Raw genomic sequence first — 20,459 nt, 5'->3', positions numbered from 1 at the left:
GCCACTCTTTAAAAAGATGTACAGTTGACCCTCGAACAACAAGGGTTTGAACTGTGTGGGTCCACTTACAGAGTTTTTTCAGTACTGCAGGATCCAAGTTGGTTGAATTGGTGGATGCGGAACCTTGGAGATGGAGGAAACGCAGATACAGAGAATGGATTATTAAATACTTGGATCTTTGTGCAGAGGGCTGATGCCCCTAACCTCCACGTTGTTCAAGGGTCAACTATAGCTCTGTATTACTGATAGCTGAAGATATGTTAAGTGAAAAAAGATTATAACACAGTTTTATTGTATTATTCCATTAATTTAATTTTTAGGTTTTTTTAGTTTAGTTTTATTTAGCTTATTTAGTTATTTATTTAGTTTTATTGTATTATTCCACACAATATGGTCATATTTAAATACTTAGAAAATGTTTGTGACCAGTATGTGGTTCTCTTGTGGTGGGATTTCAAATAATTTTTTTTAACACTGTCTTCTAATTTTTCTGTATTTAACGCGGCATTTGTGTAAGAAGAGATGAGAGCATGCTTATAGTTACCCAGCAGTGAGCCTCCCAGGCCTCCCCTCGGGCCCCGGAAATGTGGCTGCACGACAGGGGCTGGGAGAGGGCCCGCTGGGCCTCTTCCTACCGGAAGATGTCACGTGGGAAGCGGCAGGTTACGAGACCCAGTGTGACTGCCCTTCAGTAAACACGGGCGCGCACACCTGAGCCCCCCCCCCCCCATAGCCGTGTGCGCCCGGGCACTTCCAGAGGGTTCCCTTGCAAGTGAAACAAAGCTGAGCTGCAAAGCGCCACGCCTGGCACCCGGCGCCCCGCTGGGATCGCGGGGTCTTCACTCGGCTGTCCTCAGAGAGGCGCCCTGCTGCCTAGTGGCCCAGTCACGGCGTGTTGGCGTCCACGGGAGGGAATGCTGGTCTTTGTGGACGGCGGGGGTGGTTCTGCATCCGTTTCAGACAGATGCTTCCAGCAGGAGGGGCGGGTTTTCCTATTTACCCTTCTCTTTTTTCCTTTCCTCAATTACTAGTTCCCTTTCCAAGACTGGCCACCACCAGAACTGGCAGGCTGGATCAGATGAGGTAGCCTGGGGCACGGGCCTTAGGGGCAGCGTCCTCCGGGGCCCCCGTTTGGCCCTCCCCACTGGATGCGGCGTTCTGGCCATCAGCACGGAGTGGGGTTCAGCAATCCTTCGGCAAGTGTAACATCAGAAGTGGACAATTTTAATGGGGGTGAGGGAGTCTCCAAATTGAATGAAAAGGGGGAAAAAAGATAAAAGGGGGGAAATAAATCAAAGGAGAAACACAGGTGAGTGAAAGGCCACCTTCCCCTTTAGAGCCAGCTTTTCTAACAGCCGGCAGCCTCTGTACATTGCTTTCTTCGGGAGATGGAAGGGGCAAGGACAGGCTCTATCACTGCTATTAGTGAAGCTTTGTTTGTGCGCCTACAGTTTACAGGGGGAGGGTGGGATCATAGGGAACCCTAAACACCACAGTCTGGGACTGGTTGAAGCGGTGGGGGAGGGGAAAGAAGCCACACTGGATTTGAGTGCAAAAAATAAATATAAAATTTATTAAAACACCCACAATATTTTAAAGATACCAGGAGTAATACAGTTCACAAACCCAGTTGTTTGTGTAAATTATAATAAAATACAAATCAAAAAAGGATACATACTTGCAATTCCTAGGCACCCTAAATTAAATCTGCTGAAACACTGGGGGAGAAGGGAGGGTAAGGAGGGTAGCTCGGGAGGCAAACCAATAAAGTGGGAGGAAAAAATATTAACAAAAAAGTAAAAATTATACAAAATAAAATTATCAGCATAAATTTACTGTACTAAGAATATCTACAGTTTAATAATACACATCCTATTGCCTTGAGACATTGCAAAAATCTACCATTCATCCATCAACCCCAGATAAACTTCATTTCAAGTAGCCACAGTTACAAAGTCAAGACGGAATATTCAAGTATGGTTGTTAAGTTCACCTCCATTGGAAGCCAAGTAACCAAACAGGAATTCAAAGAGAGAAGAAATAAAACACATCAAAAAGCTACAGGGGTTCTAGATTAAGTCTAATGCATTAATATGCCACAATATGACCTGCCCTTGTTTCTTTTTTTCAATTAGAATATGTGAAAAAGAAACTACACCACTCCTGTTTTTTCTCCTCCTTTTTCCCCTCAAAAGAAAAAAACAAGTACTGGAACCAAGAAAATTTGGATGTTCAAATGAGCCAAATAGTATTTAAACTCTCATGTGAATGAATGATGATGAGATATCCCTGAATGACAGGTAGTCAAAACGAGAAACGAGAGCAAACAATACCACTACAAAAAGCATCCCTGATATCAGAATAGAAGCAAACGAGGAAGTAGGCCAAATCACTCACTGATTCTCAGGCAAAAAAGCAACTTTAGACCTTGCATTTCTGTGCTGCAGTCTCTGCTCAGGGAAGAAGCCTACGGCTCCGCTCTTGAGGGCAGCTCTGCGGGAGGAAGGGCTGGGAGCGCTGAGACGCCGACACGTGGGAAACACTCCCTACGCACGCACGGTGGGAGACCGGATAGCCTATGCTGGGGGTACGCACCTCCAAAAACAATGTTCATTTTGGTCCAGGGTATGTTGAAGCTGGCCATGCACTACAGCAGAGGCAGCTGGTTAATAAAACTAGGTTTTGAGGGAGTCATTTCAAATGACAGCACAAAGACTGAAAAAGCTCAATGAGATGGGCATAGGAAATTCACATTTTATTCGACAAGCGAAACTTAAAAAGAAAACGAAATAAAGTCAACCACAGTCCTTCCTTTAGGCGTCTTGCCGTTTTAACTAAAGGATGAAAAATAAAATGAGCCCAGATTCTTCAAGGGCAAGTACGTCAGCAAATGGACAACCTGAAGGTATCAGACCCTCGTGGAATCTACTTTACCAAAGTTGTCACAATGTCCTGTTTTTGAGGTATTTAAAAAAAAGTACTGTGACAGTGGATGACACACAAAATGGAGCTTCCTGTTGAGTTTTTAAAACATCAACTTTTGTGGATCCAAGAAGAAATTTAGAGTAGCACCAACTAAAAACAGCCTCGGTGGCACAGAGTTGAGCAAAGAAAGCCTCTTCCTTTAGTCTGAACGTGAGGGGTCACCAACGGGAGGCAGAAGCAGTGCTGGGGCAAAGGCTGCGAGGCGCACCATGGTCCTGGCCAGTGTCAGGTGAGGAAGGAGGTCCATCTGGTCCATGTGGCATGCAGAGCACCTTTGGAACCCTCAGAGGCAGCTACTTGGCACCCTGGATTCAGGAGGAACATGTGTGTTGGCTATGAGACTGCCTGCCACGTTAGAAGAGACTGGAGTACCCTACTCTTCTTCCTCAAAAAAAAAAAAAAAAAAAAAAACCCTTCGCCCTTCTTTTCTCATGAGGCCCGAGAGGACAGATGTGACCCCAGAGCACTGCCACCTCCAAGCCAGGCAGGCCCACTCCCGTCACAGTAAGGAGGCCGGCTGTCTTTGAGAATTGCCTTTCTGTTTGGCCAGCAAGGGAAGAACAATAAAACAGAAGAACTGCTCAGAGCAGGCTCAAGCACGGTAAACAGAGGTCTAAGGAGACAGCACCAAAGGGGGGGGGAAGCCGAGAGAGACTGGAGCCCACCTTGTTTTTGGTTGGTTGTGGTTTCAGAACCTTTATAGCACCTCAGCAGGACAGGATCAGGGACAGTCACTTTAAAACACCGTAGCACCATTTTATTTAGACTATTTCAATTCATAAAAATGCTTCCTAGTCCCTAAAGCACACTTCAGTAACAAAAGGAGAGCAACTGGTTGAGGCACGTCGGGCTGTCATCTTCCCTTTCCCCAGCACTGCCTTGCTGTGAGATCTGGTGGCGGTCACCCTCCCAGAGCCTGGCTGGGTTCTCTCAGGGCAATCAGGTCACCATCTGCTCCTTGCCACTGGTCCTCGCACACCCACTGCTGTTTGGTACGAAGCAACTAAGATCTGCTACTTCCTTCCTGGCTTTAGCACTTTAAGAATCCCTTGCTCTGCAAGCAACTGTTTCCAAAAGAGGCTGGTGGAAAGGCTGGGAGGAAGGGGGTATTTTCCCCTCCCGTGCACGCCTGTCATCTCAGTGAGGAGGCAAAGCGGCACCCACCAGGCCAGCGTGTGGGAGACCTAGGCCCTGCCAAAAAACACACCAAACAGCAACAACAACACCTCAAAATCCACGGGACACCTTTAGTCGAGATTTCTGATGGCTGGATAACGGTTTCTTGAGCTAGCACCAGTTATTTTGTGAGAACCTGCCGCAAGGTGATTTTTACTTTAAAAACCTCTTAGCACAGAACTCTGCAAGCACTTTTCTTACACGCAAAAGGCAGGGAAAACAAAACGAAACAGAAGAACCGAATGTCTGCACTGCATGTGGATGGCGTCTGCGGACAGGGCACACTGGGGAGATGACTGTAAGACTCCATCATTTCCGTTGCTATAATATTCTTCTTAAAACTTGGTCATGCTGTTAGGTTCTTTAGTTGCAATGGCTTTATTTTTCTTCTCATGATAAAAATGTCTGTTAATCATCTTTAGGACTTAAAAAATGATAGTGCCAGTAAAAAATAAAAATTTGACTTTTCTCTTTTAAGAAACCTTCAGCAGCAAGGGCAGGGGAATAAAGAGCTGTGCATAGTTACTTTTTAAACATACGTCTAAAGCATGCTAATTTTAACAACTGAGATTTGAGGTAGGTTATACGTGTAGTGTGTGAAAGTCAGCATGGGGTCTAGCATGGGAACAGCACCACCTAATTTCTGAAACAGCGCTCGGAAGGGAACGGGGACGTCCAATGGAGACTGCCTCTTGACTCACTTCTCAGCAGCCCGTTGCTAATCTAGAAATTTATGAACCGAAGGCTGTCTGGGCTGAGGGGACAGACATCATATGCTTTTAGCTTGCATCGGTTTCTCCTTTCATCTAATGGCTTTGCTACCAAAGGGTGAGGAGGGGAAGAGTCTATTGAACACACAGCAGGGAGAGTCACACGCCAAGTATCAGAATCACCTGGGTTACACTCGGGACCTTCCAAACCAACAGCCAACCTGGGGCTTTCCCGGGTCACACAAGACGGTCACATTCTCTAAATGTTTTGCAAAATATTGTATTTCTTGCTTAAGAAAATTCAAAATGAAGTTTTCAAGGCACCCCCGCATCTACCTAAGCACAGAGTCAAATGAGACCTGCATAAAAGTACTGATGTGATAAACAAAATAGCATTTAAAGGACCCAACTTTTCCTCAAAACTAGAAAATCAGCATGCTTATTAAAGACTCTGCTTCCTTTAGCTTGTCAAACTGCAGGTCAGAGGTTTTCCTATAAATCTGAGTTCTGAATAATTCGAAATCCTGATAAGCTCTTGGGTATTTATTTTAAAAGCAATAATATTTCATTTTTGTCCTGTAAAATAAATGCAACTTTACAGAATATGGTAAAAGTGAAGGATAGACAAAGCACATTAAATATTCAGCTACTATTTACAATTTCTCCCACAATTACATGTTAAAACATACTTTTTTTTTTTCAAGTTGCTGTTTAAATCTAGGCAAAAGTGCTTTAAAAAAAATTTTTTTTCACTATTTACAGTTAAAACCAGACCACATAAATGCTCAGGACGTCTCACAGCGACTCTCCGCAGTGCTTCTGGGACAGGGACAGTGAACACCCAGCGGGGCGGTTCTCAGCTCTTACACAAGGCACCTGGAAGCTCAGGAACTTGCCTTTAGCATCGTCATCTGATTGTTAAGCTCATTTTATGAAGACCCACATCTGAACAAAACTGCTCAATAAGTATCTGCTGTTTCTCTCAGGGCTTGGCTGTCACTCACTGTGTGGCCATATTCCCCTCTGTGTCCTTACGAAGCCTCCCGTTCACCACACGCATCCGCATGGGTATAATTTCTCGGTATAATTTCTGCTAATAATACCACAGGAAAAACAACACTCCATGAAGTTTTGATGCGCTGTCGACGAATGTTTCTTCCACCCGTCAGGCCCAACCTCTCTTGACAATGTCGAAAAAATTAAGCACCACATTCTCATTTCAAAGAACTGAACGAATGCACCAGAATTTTAGAGCGGGCGTGATAAGGTGGGTGGAGAGGGGAGGAAGGGAAGGAGGAAACGACCAAATAGAGAAATGGCACCAATCAGGGAGGAAAATCATAGCTACCTGCTGAAAAATGTTTGACTCTTGCACTTTAAAATTGTTAAGTGTAGGCCCACGCCCCAGATGACAGCATGGAGGGCGTGGGCTCGGGGGTGAGGCATGCACCATTGTCCAATGTAAAATCCAGGGGTCAGGAGATGCATTAGCTGCTGTCACAATGGCGCGCGGGGCTCCCGGCGGGCGGCCTGCCCGCAACAGGGGTCCCTGCACAGCACTGCAGCACCAGGCTCCGCGCAGTGCTGCGCACAGCACCGCCGGCTTTTCACAGCTTGGGTTCGACTTCTTGTTTTTAGATACAGTAGCCCTTTTCTGGATCAGCATAGACTTTGGGGCTTTTTTTTTTTTTAAACCTGCCACTAAGACAAATTCCTCCAGCCAGCATTCATTGGCTGGTCAGCTCGGTGGGAAAGGCTCTGGAGAACCTCTCGATTCCAGCTCCGTCCCAAGGTGCTGCTAAGGGGACTGTGATACCACGTGACTGGATAGACAAGGGACAGAGAGGATTCAGTGTGGAGACTAGCAAGCTTGAAGCTGTCTACTTCCAACCTGGTTTCTGGGGAAATCTATGCCGGCATCTCAGGTGCCTGGCCTGGGGTGCACCTGCCCCCTCCATCCCCGACTCCGAGCCGGTGACTGGAAAAGGGACCCCAGATGTTTTTCTACAGATTCTCCCATCCTACCGGAGAGGACAGAAGCTGTCCTGAGGGTGCCCTCCCCTGAAGGGAAGGCATGTCTGTCAGGAGGGATGCAGTGGGTGGCTACAACCTGCACTTGGCTCATGAGGGGCAGATGGCTGAGACGAACCTCGTCAGCTCCCAAGAGGGCCAGGCACACCGGCCCAGCACACCTGGGCAGGGTGAGTGCTTCTGGCCTTTCCTGCCGATCCTTTACCATTACAATTGTCACTTTAAAAAAATCCAATAAATACACATTTTAAATGGAATTTAAAACTACTCCTTTGTGAAAGGACACTATAAACTTTCTTTCCATTATTGTGATATACAAGGATAGAGTTTTAAAAACAAGAGAAAATAAAGGCCCCCCCAAACAAGGGGGAAAAAAACCAACGTGGAGATATAAATATTAAGATCACGAAAAATCACCCGACAGCCGTAGTTTCTTCTTCAAAGTGCTGGGGAAGGGGGGGGCGGGTCAGTTCTGAGGTTTGGACCATAAATACATATATATGCGTATCTATATATGTATATATAGATAAAAAGACTTCTGCACCCCCAACCCGCCCCCAGGTGTGAGGGCAAAAGCACCACAGAGGCAGCTCGGGCCGGGCCCGACGCTGAGGTACACTGGCTCCCCGGCACCCTGGCGCCTAGATCCAGCGGCTGTAGGGGCCGGTGACCTTCGTGTAGGCATAGGAGGACACGGTGACGGCTGAGTCCGTGGGCACAGCCAGCGCCTGCCGCGTGGGGACGATCCCCTTCTTCTCCTTCTGCTGGGGCTCGCCGACCAGCACGCCCCCCCACTTGCGCTTCTTCCCGTAGAGCTTGGCCTCCTGCTGGCCCAGGCCCAGCCGGGCGGCCTCCTCCTGCCGCGCCCGCGCCCGCTCGGCCAGCTGCTTCATCTTGGCCTCCCAGAGGGCCAGCCCGTGGTTGGGCTGGTTGAGGTTCTTGTGCTGGTAGAAGACCAGCGAGATGCGGGTGGGGTGGCAGCGGTTGGGCTTCTTGAGGGGCGTGGTGGCGTGCAGCTCCCGCCGGGCACACTCGATGAGGATGGAGCCGTGGGCGGGGGCCACGGCCACGCCGCCGATGTTCTCGTCCAGGAAGTTGTGCTCGCTGTCTGACCACAGCTCCTCCTCCTCCTGCTCGGCACCCCCGCCGCCCTTCTCCTCCTTCACCGCCCCCTTGTTGGGGGGCCCCTCGGCCTCCCCTTCCTCCAGGCTGAAGGGATCCCACAGCTTCTCCTCGGACTTCAGGGCCCCAAACAGCTTCTCGCTGGAGCCCAGGGGCATGCCGAAGGACTGCCAGGCTTTGTCCAGCTGGCTCGCCCCCGGGGTTGGAATCCTCCCCTCCTCCCCTTTCAGGGGGCTCCACAACTTGTCTTGGAAGCTAGGACCACCTTTCAGGGCAGAGTTGAACTCCCCTGCCCCTAGCCCCCACGGCTTCTCAGTCAGGCCGGGCCCAGCCAAGGCCGAGGTGTTGTTCCCAAACTTGCAGGGGCTCCACGGTTTGCCTCGCAGCCGTCCTCCAGGCTGGGGAGCTGGCTGCTGTCCCTCGCCAGGGAGCAACGCCCACTGATGCTGGCCGTCCGGGAAGTGGGAAGGGGGCAGGCAGCCAGCCCCGAAAGAACCGAGCTTATCTGGGACAATGGCAGGGCTCTCCGCAGAAGGGAACATGCCCCAGCTGCCACCCACACTGTTAGTCCTCTTGGGGGATATGCTTGGGCCTCCTGAGTACTGTCCCCATAGGTGGCTGGGTCCCCCATTCTGAGACGCCTCGGGCAAAGGCGTTCTGCCCATCTTACCAGGCTCCCTGGGTACAGATTCGGTCTGGACCAGTGGATCTATCGGCTCTTGCTTGATGGATCTGTTGTAGCAACTGGAGCTCTGTGCAAAGGGAGAGGGGTCCCTGGACACTGGGTGGATCTGGGGGGCCTTGGGAAGCAGGTACTCCTTGGGGCCTGGGTAAGCAGGCTGCTGGTGGTGAGGAGTGGGGTGGTGCGTGTCTGTGGGAACAGCCTGGCCGGGCAGCTCGGCAAACTCAGCACCACCGTAGGCCGGGCTCAGGCTGCTGTGCAGAGCGTGGAGGTCTGGCTTCTTCTCAAAACTGCCACTGCTGCCACTGTGCCCCCAGGCACCAGAACCCAGGAACTGAGAGGGGAAGACGGGGTTGCTGGAGGGAAAGCCGTAGTAGCTGAAGGAGGGAAGAGCGTACTTGGAGTGGAAGCCGTTGACGGAGGCCAGGCCGGGCTGTGCATAGTAGGAGTGGTAGGAGTACACGCTGCTCACGCTGTAGGGGTCGGAGGGCCGGCAGTTGCCCAGCACCGAGTAGCTCTCCACCACCGCGTTGCTGCCGTACTTGAAGGAGCTGAAGTGGTTCTGCGGCTCCATCTTGAGGGAGGGCCTCAGGCTTGGCTGGGACAACCCGCCCTTTAGAGACAGGCCTGAGGAAGACAGGAGGCAAGACAGAGAAGGAGAACGGAGAACCACAGCCCAGGCCCTGGAGGAGGGGCGGGGAGGGAAGCCCTCTCCTCCCCCGAGGGGCTTCCGCTGCGGGGCAGGCCGGACAGGCCGGGCTGGACCCCCTCCCGTGCCACTCGGCACAGGCCCCGGCCCACCCAAGCCCTGCGAGTGTCGCTCCTCCTCCTCCTCCGACCCTGGCCAGCTCCACCCGGCCTCACCGCAGCCCCCTGGGCTGCCCACTGCGGACTCCCCGCAGCCCTCAGGGGACACCCAGCTCCCTGTCAGGTCTGGTGTCCCGGCCCTTCTGTGGACGTCATGCTGACTGACAAAATTAAGGTAATGGGATGGTCCAGGTGGCTGGGAGAGACCCCAGTACTTTCCTGTCTGGAATTCTGTCTCAAGGCAGGAAGAAGGGCAGTGAGGGAACCATCGAGGGTGTCCCCTCTCCACAGCGTGGGCGCCACCCCTGCCGGGCAGCCTCTCCCCACACACCTGGGTCAGTGGAGATGCCGGCCAGCTCCAGGGCCTCCTGCTTGATCTTCTCAGGGGTGCTCAGCTTCTCCTTCTGAATCTTCTTCTTCTCGGCCGCTGCCCTCCTGGCTTCCAGCTGCCGCTGGCGGCACGACTTGGCGGGCTCAGGCAGACGCCGGACCTCGCGGGGGAAGGCGGTGAGCACCTGGATGGCCCCGCTGCCCACCTTGGCGTTCTGGTTCTCCTCACTGCCAAACTCGTCCGTGTTGGCCATCTTGTACAGCGGGAGCACGTGCAGCTGCTCGTCCTCGGGAATCCTGCCCACGCAGCGATTGTCTTCCTTGGTCAGGGTGCAGACCTGCCCCAAGCAGAGAGGGAGGGAGGGCGCGCGGGGTTGGGGGAGCCCGGCGCTGGGAGGGAGTGGCTGAGCATCCTGCATCCGAGACCGCCCCCTTCCCCACACAGTCGCAACCCCAGCGAGCCACCATCACTTTCCAGAGTGTCTAAAGAGCACATGTGTCTGGAAGCAGGCAGTGACAGTATCACCCACATTCAGAGTCTGCTCTACAGCTTTCACAGCACTTTGTCTCATGTGAACCTAATAAGGCAGAGAGGGGATGAGATGACTGGCCCAGGGTCAAGTGGCTGGAAAGGGGCCAGGTCAGGACTGGGAGATGTGCTCTGCCCCCACGGCCATCACTGCCACTACACGCCATCTCCTAGTCCCGAGCTCACACCATTATCCTCCTTGCCCTCCACATTCGACCTCCTTTAGCTCTTAAAATTGAAAACTATATGTGCTGGTTGCAGAAAATGTAGGCCAGCACAAAGGGCATAAAAATTACCTCCATTATTGCACAAACCTGAAATAACCACTGTAAGCAGGTGGTCATACACATGTATCCACACAGACACGCTCACCTCTTGGTAACTAAATAGGATCATATATATTATGCATACAGTTTTAGAATAACTTTGATTTTTCTTAACACAGTTTTCACAGTTTTTCTTAACATGTTTTCATACACGTTAAATATTCTTCCCCAATATGGTTTAAGAACTACACAGTAATATTCTATTATGTCAACGTGTTGGCTTATTTAACGGATTCCTCACTACCATTTAAACCTGTTTCCAGTTCTCCCCTATCATAAATAATACTTTCATCCTTTTAGCTGAATTTTCTAAGGTACTTAATGCCTCAGAATAAATGCTGTGAGGCAGAATTGTCACTTGTTGCCAAACTGCCCTCCAAAATGATTATCATCAGTGTCTCACTCACACGGGCAGTATGAGCTTAATTTTCTTATACTTTTGCTGATACTCTTGCCATTAATTTCTTTAAAACTTTTTGCTCATTATCAAAACGTATCTCATTGTTGGTATGTTTCTCTGATTACTAATAAGGTTTGATTTTTTTTCTCAAGTTAATTTTTTACTCTTGTATTGACTTTGTTTTATTTTCTGTATTCTTTTTTTTTTTTAATAATCACTAAAGTTTACTGAATGATAACTATGAGCCAGACACGGTAATGACTCTTTTATTCCTAACGGCAACCCAGTGGGGCACTGTTATGACCACCCCCGTTTTCCCTACGAGGGCCGCCCTCTCCAAGCAACGGCCACTGTAAAGCTGCCCAACGGCCACTCCTGAGAATCACTCTGTGTCCTGAGATTATGTCCTTCCTAAATACTGGGTGTCAGACCGAGCTCTCTTCTTGTTTTTTTGTTTTGTTTTGTTTTCTATTTTTATTGAAGTGTAGTCAGTTTACAATGTTGTGTCAATTTCTGGTGTACAGCACAGTGCCTCAGTCACACAGGAACATACATATATTCATTTTCATATTCTTTTTCACCGTAAGTTACTATAAGGCATTGAATACAGCCCCCTGGGCTGCACAGTATGAACCTGCTGCTTAGTCTCTGTACTCTTGATGTTCTGGCATTTGGGGCCTTGACCCTGGAGGCACTGTCCCTCCTCTAAGGCCAAGCTAATTCCTAAAGATGGCAAGGGGCCCTCTGCCACTGCACCTCTGATACGCAAGCCAACCAACCCAGGGCTCCCGCCCCTAAGTGTCTCCTTTATCAAACCCTCACATCCCAGGCAAATGTTCTCCCTGCCCTAAATCACCCAGGGCCAGGTAGAGACAACCAGGGACCACTCCCACAGCCCAGAGCCTGCAGAAACTCCTCAGACTCTCCAGACCTAAACCGCTTAGCTTCATCTCCCTTCCTTGCCCACTCCTCTCCCAGAAACCCCAGTAAAGCTCTGGGTCACCCTCTCCCCTCTCTGCCTCCTGACCAAACCTACTGCTGCCCAGTGAGCTGCCAAATGGGCACTCCAAGCCTGGAAAGGTCCTCACCCTGGGGCCGCTGCACACAGCTGTGCCGAGGGTGCCCTCCCTGTGGTTTATAGAGGGGAGTGGGAAAGCACTGATTGTCCATCCACGGGGGGCTGGTCAGTAAATGGTGCCAGAGCTGTACTCACAGCCTTAGAGCATGCGGAAGCAAACCTACATCCACTGACACGGAAAGCTGTCCTGAGTTACGGAGAGCAAGAAGCAGCATGTACACATGACGTGAACCCTCTGTGTATACAGCTGTGTCCATACTCGTACATTCAGGGGTCTGGATGGATGGTCAGCACAATGCTAACACAAGTTATCTATGAGATTTCACGCAATTTTTTGCTTTATTTATACTTCCTCATATTAAAATTTTTTTTACAATATGAATAATTGTTTAACTAGAAAAAATATTCATTTTGGAAAAAAAAAGATTTTTTTTCACTCTAAACTCTAGAAGCTCTGGGATCCGAATAACTCACTGTGCTCGTATCTCCCAATGCCCCCTTCCTCCTTCCTGCTCTCTCCCAATTCTGGAGGGCCCCCCTTTCTCTACATCTCAGCCAGAAGCCCTCACCACACAGTGGGGACAGAAGCCGGCCCCACTTTGCTTCTCACTCTTGGACACGGGGAAGGAAGAAAAGGTGGAGAAATGACGTTCTAGGGTTGGGTCATCCACCCCATGGGGACACAAGCTGCACCCAGACTCCGGGAGCCCCTCTCAGATGGACACGCCAGTGCCCTGACCTCGTCCACAGCCCCTGGGAGCCCTGTCTCCTAGGACCTAGTTAAAATGCAGAGAAGAGAGCCACATCGCCCCCCGAGGGTGCCCCACCCAAGCGCAAACCTCCCCTCTTCTCCATCTGCACCCTCCACTCCGCTCCGTCTGCAAGTAGTCCTCTGAGGCATTTCAAAACAGAATTTTTGATTTTTCACCCCAAAACTGGTCTTCTCCTGTGGTTCTACATCTCAGTAAATAACACCAACACCTGCCCAGTTGCTCATGCAACTCACACATCCTATGTCCAGCCCATCAGTAAATACTCTCAGCTTTACCTTCAAAATCACCCAAAATCTGTCCAATTACTCCCCACCCCACCCTGACTCCTGTCAAAGCCCTGCCACCTCTGGTGAGGATTACTGTCCCAGCCTCCTAGCTGGCCTCCTTCCTCTGATCCTCCCTCACTTACCCCTACCCCCCAACATAGTCTATTCTCCACCTGCAGGAGCAAGAGAGGGCTTCTGACTTTATAAATGAGATCTCAGCATTCCCAGCTGAAAAGCCCGCCAGGGCTTCCCATCCCACTCAGGGCCTCCCCTGCTCCCTGCGACCTCACCCCCGGCTGCCCCTCTACTCTCATTCTCTGAGCCTTTGCCTGGCTGGTCCTTCTGCCTGGAGCTCTCCGGCTCACATATTCAGCCACTTACTTTCGCATCTCTGCTCAGGTGCCCCTCCTCAGAGAGGCCTCTTTCCACCTGACCAAAAACAGCACCTGCTGCCATTCCACCCCTTGCCCCACTCCCTCTCTCCCCACGGCCTTCCAGCTGCTGGACATCACTTCACACACTTGGGCAGCGCTCTGTCCATTTTATTCCCCAGCATCTAGGGCAGTACCTGGGGCACAGTGAACGTCTGCTCAATGAACGAATCAAGTGCTCACAGAGACCTGGAACCACACCTTCGATAACTGGGGGACACCGGGTGCCCAGGAGGCTGCAGTTCGCAGCATCTACCTAAGCACGGAAACAATGCCAGCCTTGTCCCCGCATTTCCCAGGGACGTGAGCAGGAGTGGCAGGCTGGCAGGGCACCTCCCAGAGCTCCCTACCCTGAGCCCACCTGTCTGCCCACCCAGGATCGTCTCGCAGGTGGGGCTGTGACAGGTCACGCACTTCCTTACCACTGTGCACCCATTGTAGAGGTTATGCTGGTCCTTGTGGGCGTGGGCACAGAAGTCCATGCAGGCCGTGACCCCCGAGAAGGGCCGCCCTTCCTTCAGCCCCAGGCGGCAGTCGATCGCTATGTCCTCATTGGTCACCTGTGTGGATGGCCAAGGAGAGCTGCTCGAGTGACCTGCGGTGAGTGGCCCCGATTCTGCATGGGGAAGGCGAGGTCTTGGAGGGAGGGAGGGACGAGGGAGGTTACAGACCACGGCCATCTTGTACTTGGGCTGCAGGAGGGAGGTTTTCTGGCTGAAGCCCTGTAGGGATGACCTCCTTCTGAGTTACCTCAAGTCCCCCTCACCTCTTCTGGGGGGGTGGGGGTGACCTGTGAGAGAAACCTGAGCCTCCCCAGTAGAAACCAGACCAGAAGAGGTGGAGGAGTACTCAGGAGGAGAGAGGCGGAGACCGGGGAGGGGGAGACAGGTCCGGGACGCGTCTGCTTGGTGTGAACAAGGGGGATCTCCCGCGGGCTGGGCCTTTCTCTCCCGCTTCCCCGGCGGCCAGAGGACAGCCCCAGCCCCCGTACCTGGTTCTGATAGGCCTGGGGGGCCAGCCGCTTGTACAGGGGAGCCACTTCGGTGGCCAGGTCCTGGAAGCTCTTCCGGAGCACTTCCTCCTACGGACAGAAGAGGAGGCACGTGTCTCCAGAGCAGCCCCGCCTGGCGAACTCCGCACAGCGGAAACTAACCTCCCTCCTAGAACCTCTCCGGGCAAGAGGCAGTTAGGCACCAGCGAGTATGTTCACAGCGCTCCCCCGGGGGGTGTGCCATGTCCACTCCACGGCTGGAGAAGCTGACGCTCGCCAGGCACACACCGCCTCAAGGGCCAGGCATCCTGACTGCTAAGCGACTGCTCTTCCAGGCTCCAGCCCAGTGCCGTCCAGGACACCCAGGACAGCTGCTTGCTTTTGGGAGCTCAGCACCGAGGTCAGAGGTGTGGGATGGCAGGCGTGTAAAAACATGAGCAGCAAGTGTGGACCTGTCTTCTGGTGCCGCAGGCAGGTAAGTAAAGGCAGAGAGCGGCAGCTCAGGCCTGTGCTAGAAATTTCACAGCCAGCCAGGCCCAGAGCCTGCCACGAGCCAGGTGCATGGACAGACTGCAAAGTTCTGTCCTTTGGACTAGCACCATCTCAAGTACTGGTCACAAGCCATGTGTGGCTATTGAAATATAAATTAATTTTAATTAAAGTTAAATAAAATAAAAAATTCAGTCCCTCTACCGCTCGAGCCACATTTCCAATGCTCAGTGGCTCCCGCGGCTCCCGCGGCTCCCGTGGCTCTGTGTTTTCTACGGAGAACATTCCATCATCACAGGAAGTCCCACAGGATCGAGCCACCCGAGCTGAAACAGCCCCTGGCAGAGAGCTTGGGCTCCCACAGCCCCTCCAGCCCTCGAAGGGCAACAGGCGGGGCTGGGGGGGCACCTGGCCAGCCTGGAGCACAGGCATGAAGAGCTTATGGAGAAGAAACAAGAGGAAGAAAAAGGAGGAAAGTACCAAGCCCACAGAATTAGAAATGGAAGAGCGAGACCAAGGGCCCAGGTGTGCGTCCAGTGGTGTGGCCAGAGCTGCCAGCCACCCCCACTGTGCCTCCCTGGCTGCCTTCCAGGTGCCGCCACCAGCACAGAGGGCCTGAAGCCAGCACAACGTGGGGCTGAGGCTTGTGAGCTCTGGGGAAACACAGGCCTGGGTTTAAACCCTGACTTCGTCGTCACTGCCATGTGGCCCTGGGCAAGCCAACTGCCTCATCTGTAAGGTGAGCAGTAACAGTGCCTAGATTCTGAAGACTAACAGAGACACCTGTGGGGTGCTGGGCACAGCGCCCAGCGCTGAGTAAGTGCACAGGAGACGGTGGCTGACGGCACAGGGGAAGTGTCTGGGAGAAATTCAAGCAGTGTCTTTCCACTCATGGTGATTCCTAGCTGCCGGTGCTGGGACGCCTCTTTTCATTGAAGCAACTGCCTTTGTTGCTTCCAGGGGAGGTCAGGTGCTGCCATAAGTAAAAGCCTAGAGTCAAACTGGACTATTAGACTAGGTCCTGCAATAGTCACTGAAAAGCCAGGCTTTCAGGGAAAAAAGGGTTGTAAATTTGAACATGCCTCCTTTTACTTCTGAAAAGCAAAGCTTGAAAGTCTGAGCACAGGTGGTCATTTGTGGTGTAGAAAAAATGTGCCCCAGGAAATCCCTGCCCGGTGGAAAAGGGGGAGCCCTTCTGGTCCAAGGGGCTTGGAGAGATTCAGAAGGCACAGGCTGGGATCAAGATTTGCCTGGAGCCAGTCCCCTCGTGTAGGAGCTCAGGTGAAGGGAGAATTCGGTCCCGCCTCGCAGGGGCTCAGGTTGGGGCAGGGGAATCGAGTCCAGCCTGCACCTCCTTTGCCTTTGGACTCCAAGTGGAGACCCCCTCACGATGGTCTTCAGAACCAGGACAACAGAGGAAAAGTCGCAGAGGGGAACACAGCCTGACCTGATGCTCCTGGTTCCCACAGCCCAGGCTTGGCCTGCAGAGGGAGCCCTCACCCAGTTGTCGCTGGGCTGGCAAGGAAGGATGAAGGGCGGGAGGAGACTGCAGAGAGGAGGCCTCAGGCCTAGAGGCCATACCACGTAGGTGCTAGTTCAGTGCCAGAGGACCACGCCAGGCCCCCCGCAAGGAGACGCCGAGGGCCTGGACAACTGCACCGAGATGTCTGCCTGGCAGCCAGGCCGGACGAGGGGCACCCTGGGGGTCCAGCACTGGCCAGAAGGTGGCCCGGGGCCCAGAGGCCCCTCTTGCTGCTACGTCACACCCAGAGAAGGTGTCTTAAGAAGAACGGAGGGAAGAAATAACCCTTTAAGAGGGTCAAATTCTGATGAGGAATCTGAACATTTACCTTAAAGAACCTTTTTAAAATGGAAGGGTCTGAGGTACCTGTAAGTGTTAAGCCTAATTTTTCACTCATCACACCACTCCACACCACACCACACCCTGCATACCTTATTTCACTGCAGGATCAGACCAATTAAAAAAAAAAAAAAGCAAGTTCCATGAGTCACAGCGTGCTAACCTCCCTCCCATCCAGACAGTTAAGGACAGCAGGTGCGACAGGGCGGCAGGAGGGTCCCCGCTCCCCGCGGAGCTCTGCTCACCTCTTTGGGGTTGTCCCCTGCGAGGCGGAACTTGCGAGGGGTCTTGCTCCGAGCGTATTTGCAGCCGTTGAAGTACATGCTCCAGGAACAACCGAAGGAGAAGGAGGCACCGCAGGTGTTGGGGTCCTTGCCTTGGCACGCGCAGGTCCGGCTGCAACACGTGTCCCGGGTTAGGCATATGAGGTGCACTGTCAGTTCTGGACGTTTTACCTCCCCATCCCTCGGGGGAGGCCCTACTGAGAACTGGCAGCCACCAGCCTCCCAGTGCCTGGGACAACATCCTTCCTTCCTGGCCCTCAACCCCTTTTCCAAATCTCCACCCTCGGTGGGTAAAGAACCAGCCCTGAGCAGCCTGCTGGGCTCCCACTTCTGAGCCTGAAGGTCTGAGAGTCTGCTGTTGGGAGAAGCACATGGGTTGTTTGAGGCATTGGGGAAGAATCTAATCAAAAACTCTAAGGTTTACACTTTGTCTGAACTTTAGTATCCTGACCAGCTCCATCACAGACCACACAAATGGGAGAAATGTGAACCACAGGACTTGAACATGCCTGCTCCATGCAGGCTCAGGTGCTGACAGGCCTTTAAACAAATAAACACTGACTTTACAGTTCAACACTTAATAAAATCCAGAAAAAACCCAAATGCCCCTCAAACAGGGTATGAATAAACAAACGGGGACACAGCCACACTGTGGAATACTACTCAGCAATAAAAAAGGAATGAGCTCAAAGCCATAGAGGAAGCTCAGAAACACTATGCTCAGGGAAAGAAGCCAGACTCAGAGAGCTACATACTGTATGGTTTCATTTATATGACCCTCTTGTAAAGGCAGCCCTACAGGGACAGGTGACAAGATCTGTGGTTGCCAGGGGCGGGGGCAGGACCTTCCCACAAAGGGGCTCAGTGGGACTGTGGGGATGATGCGACTGTTCTGCAGCTTGCTTGTGGCGGTGGCTGTGTGACTATACACATTTGTCAAAACTTCAAAATGTCTAACTCAAAGGATGAATTTTCCTGTTAAGTAAAAATACCTTAATTTTTTAAATGGGGGAACCAGCGCTCTAAGGGTAGGCCTGTGACTGCTGCTGATGCCTTATGCCAGCGGGGCACTCATCCTTTTTCACACTTGTTACCATCATTAGAGGCTCAGAGTCAATCTGGGCATAAAGCAAAGCTAAGCCAAGTCAGGAGACCCTCCTCAGGTCAGATCTGAGGTGAGCCTGCTTGCCTCCACACCCTAACTCCACAGGCCACACAGGGCCCTGGCCCTGCTGCCTGCCCCCGCCTGCCAGGAGGGACACACAGGGCCCTGGTCCTGCTGCCCATCCCTGTCTGCCGGGAGGGACACACAGGGCCCTGGCCCTGCTGCCCGCCCCTGCCTGCCAGGACCGCCCACGTACTCATCATTGAGGCCACATCTCCGGCTGGTGGGGTTCCCGTACTTCCGGAGGGTGTCGGTGAGCTCCTGGTAGAGGGTGTCTCCAAGGCTGCGGGGGATGCCCTCCCAGGCCAGGATGAGGATGACGATCACGGCGTTCTGGCAGTGGTGGCCCGCCCGGTGCCGCACCAGGCAGAGCAGCTTCTCCTCCAGCGTGTGCCTGCGGATCACCTGCAAGGAGGCAGGGCGGGCGCTGTTACCCACAGGATCCGGGTACCACGCACTCCACACGAATGCCATACCCCCTCACCTCTGCCCAACAGACCTGGGGACGCAGATCCTTCGGGCCATGTCCCAGGGGTGCCACACCCTGGTGACAGGCTAAAAGACTGTCATAATTAGGGAAAGAAAAACATTAAAGAGCAAAATTTAAAATAATTACTACAAAATCTACATTACTGGTGATTTATATAGACGTGGGAGTAAAAATACATAGATAAAAGTGTAAGCCAAAATATACTGAGATTTTTATGTTGTTCTAAAACATGTGCAGAGAAACTGGTGTATATCTGTATGTTTTTAGTTAAAATGCACCTCGATGTTGTGGAAAATAGCTTTTGACAGCTCTGCAAAAAGCTAAACATACAACCAGGTAATTGCACGGAGGGATACACAAGGGGAAGTGAGGGCAGAGCCTGCGAGACACTGGTGCCCTCATGCTCAGAGGAGCGTCACCCAGCAACAGCCAAGAGGGGGAAACGACCCAAGTGCCCAACTGATGAATAAAATGTGGCACATCCACAGAGTGGAATATTATTCAGCCTTAAAAAGGGAAGTCTGAATGATGCTACAACATGAGAGAACCTTGAGAACACTGCGCTAAGTGGAATCAGCCAGACACAAAAGGACAAATACTATATGATTCCACTTACATGAGGTACCTGTAACTGTTAAAATTCATAGAGACTGTAAGCAGAACGGTGGTTACCAGGGGCTAGGGGAGGGGAGAGGGGGTTCTGGGGAGCTGTTTAACAGGTATAAAGTTTCAGTTTAGGGTGATGAAAAACTTTTTGGAAATAGATTGTGGTGATGGTTGTATAAAAATGTGGATGTAGTTTGAGGCCATTAAATTGTAACTTAAAAATGGCTAAAATGACAAACTTTACGTTATGTATGTTTTAACACAGTTTTTTAAAATCAGTAATGTAATACACCAAGAACCACTGAATTGTGTGCTTTCAATGAGTGAACCGTACAGTATGTGCATCCTGTCTCAATAAAACTGTTAAAACAAAAACAGAAACAAAAACAAGGGCCTTGGGCAGGGCTCTGCTCCTCAGGGTCCAGCTGCTCGCTCAGCCGGGTCCTCACCTCACTCTCCACCTACTCCCTACACGCCGTCCTGGCTCACAGAAGGGTACGGCAGGGCAAAGGGTCCAGGAGTGGGGTGGGGGCTGAATCTCCCCCCAAATCCCAAGTGCTTCTGTGACCAGATAAGACGTGGGCACCTGTGATGGGGGAGACGGGAGGGCTTTGCATGGCAGGCTGAGGGACCAGGACTCAAGGCTTCCACAAAGGACTGCACGCAGGGGGCTCACCTACACCAAGGGCTTCATGCTTCAGAAGGGGGAGCAGACGTCTGCGCCGAGACAGACTCGGTCACGCGGGCGGCAGTGCAGGGAGACGCGGAAAGGCCGGGCGGCAACACAAATGAGGAAAGCGGGCCGACAGCTAAGGAGCTGCGGGTGGGGCGGGAGGCCACCCCTCTCTTCCTCAACCACTGCCTGGTGGGAACTCCAGCCTAGTGCACCTACCCTTCCAATTTTGCAAGAAGAAAACAGAGATCCAG

The 20,459-nt window shown here is 52.0% G+C and overlaps 1 protein-coding gene across 8 annotated transcripts in view; it reads right to left on the bottom strand.

Annotated features, from left to right (window-relative positions):
- Positions 1 to 1,550: 1,550 nt before the first annotated feature.
- Positions 1,551 to 20,459, bottom strand: part of LOC102543706 (methylcytosine dioxygenase TET3) — a 101,004-nt gene continuing 82,095 nt past the window's right edge. For 7 of the 8 annotated variants that reach the window (XM_072937474.1, XM_072937473.1, XM_072937476.1 and 4 more), the window contains 6 exons: positions 18,633 to 18,841; positions 17,233 to 17,383; positions 14,638 to 14,727; positions 14,069 to 14,206; positions 9,845 to 10,181; positions 1,551 to 9,333 (listed from right to left, as the gene is read on the bottom strand). In XM_072937474.1, coding sequence (XP_072793575.1) covers positions 7,544 to 9,333; positions 9,845 to 10,181; positions 14,069 to 14,206; positions 14,638 to 14,727; positions 17,233 to 17,383; positions 18,633 to 18,841 — 2,715 coding nt within the window. In that variant the 3' untranslated portion in view covers positions 1,551 to 7,543. The remainder of the gene's footprint in view (positions 9,334 to 9,844; positions 10,182 to 14,068; positions 14,207 to 14,637; positions 14,728 to 17,232; positions 17,384 to 18,632; positions 18,842 to 20,459) is intronic. The other variant, XM_072937475.1, reaches the window with a different exon arrangement.

The sequence above is a fragment of the Vicugna pacos genome, chromosome 15, assembly GCF_048564905.1.
Source record: "Vicugna pacos chromosome 15, VicPac4, whole genome shotgun sequence".
NCBI lineage: Eukaryota > Metazoa > Chordata > Mammalia > Artiodactyla > Camelidae > Vicugna > Vicugna pacos.
The sequence above is the reverse complement of the archived record's forward strand: the minus strand, read 5'-3'. Positions and strand labels throughout refer to the sequence as shown.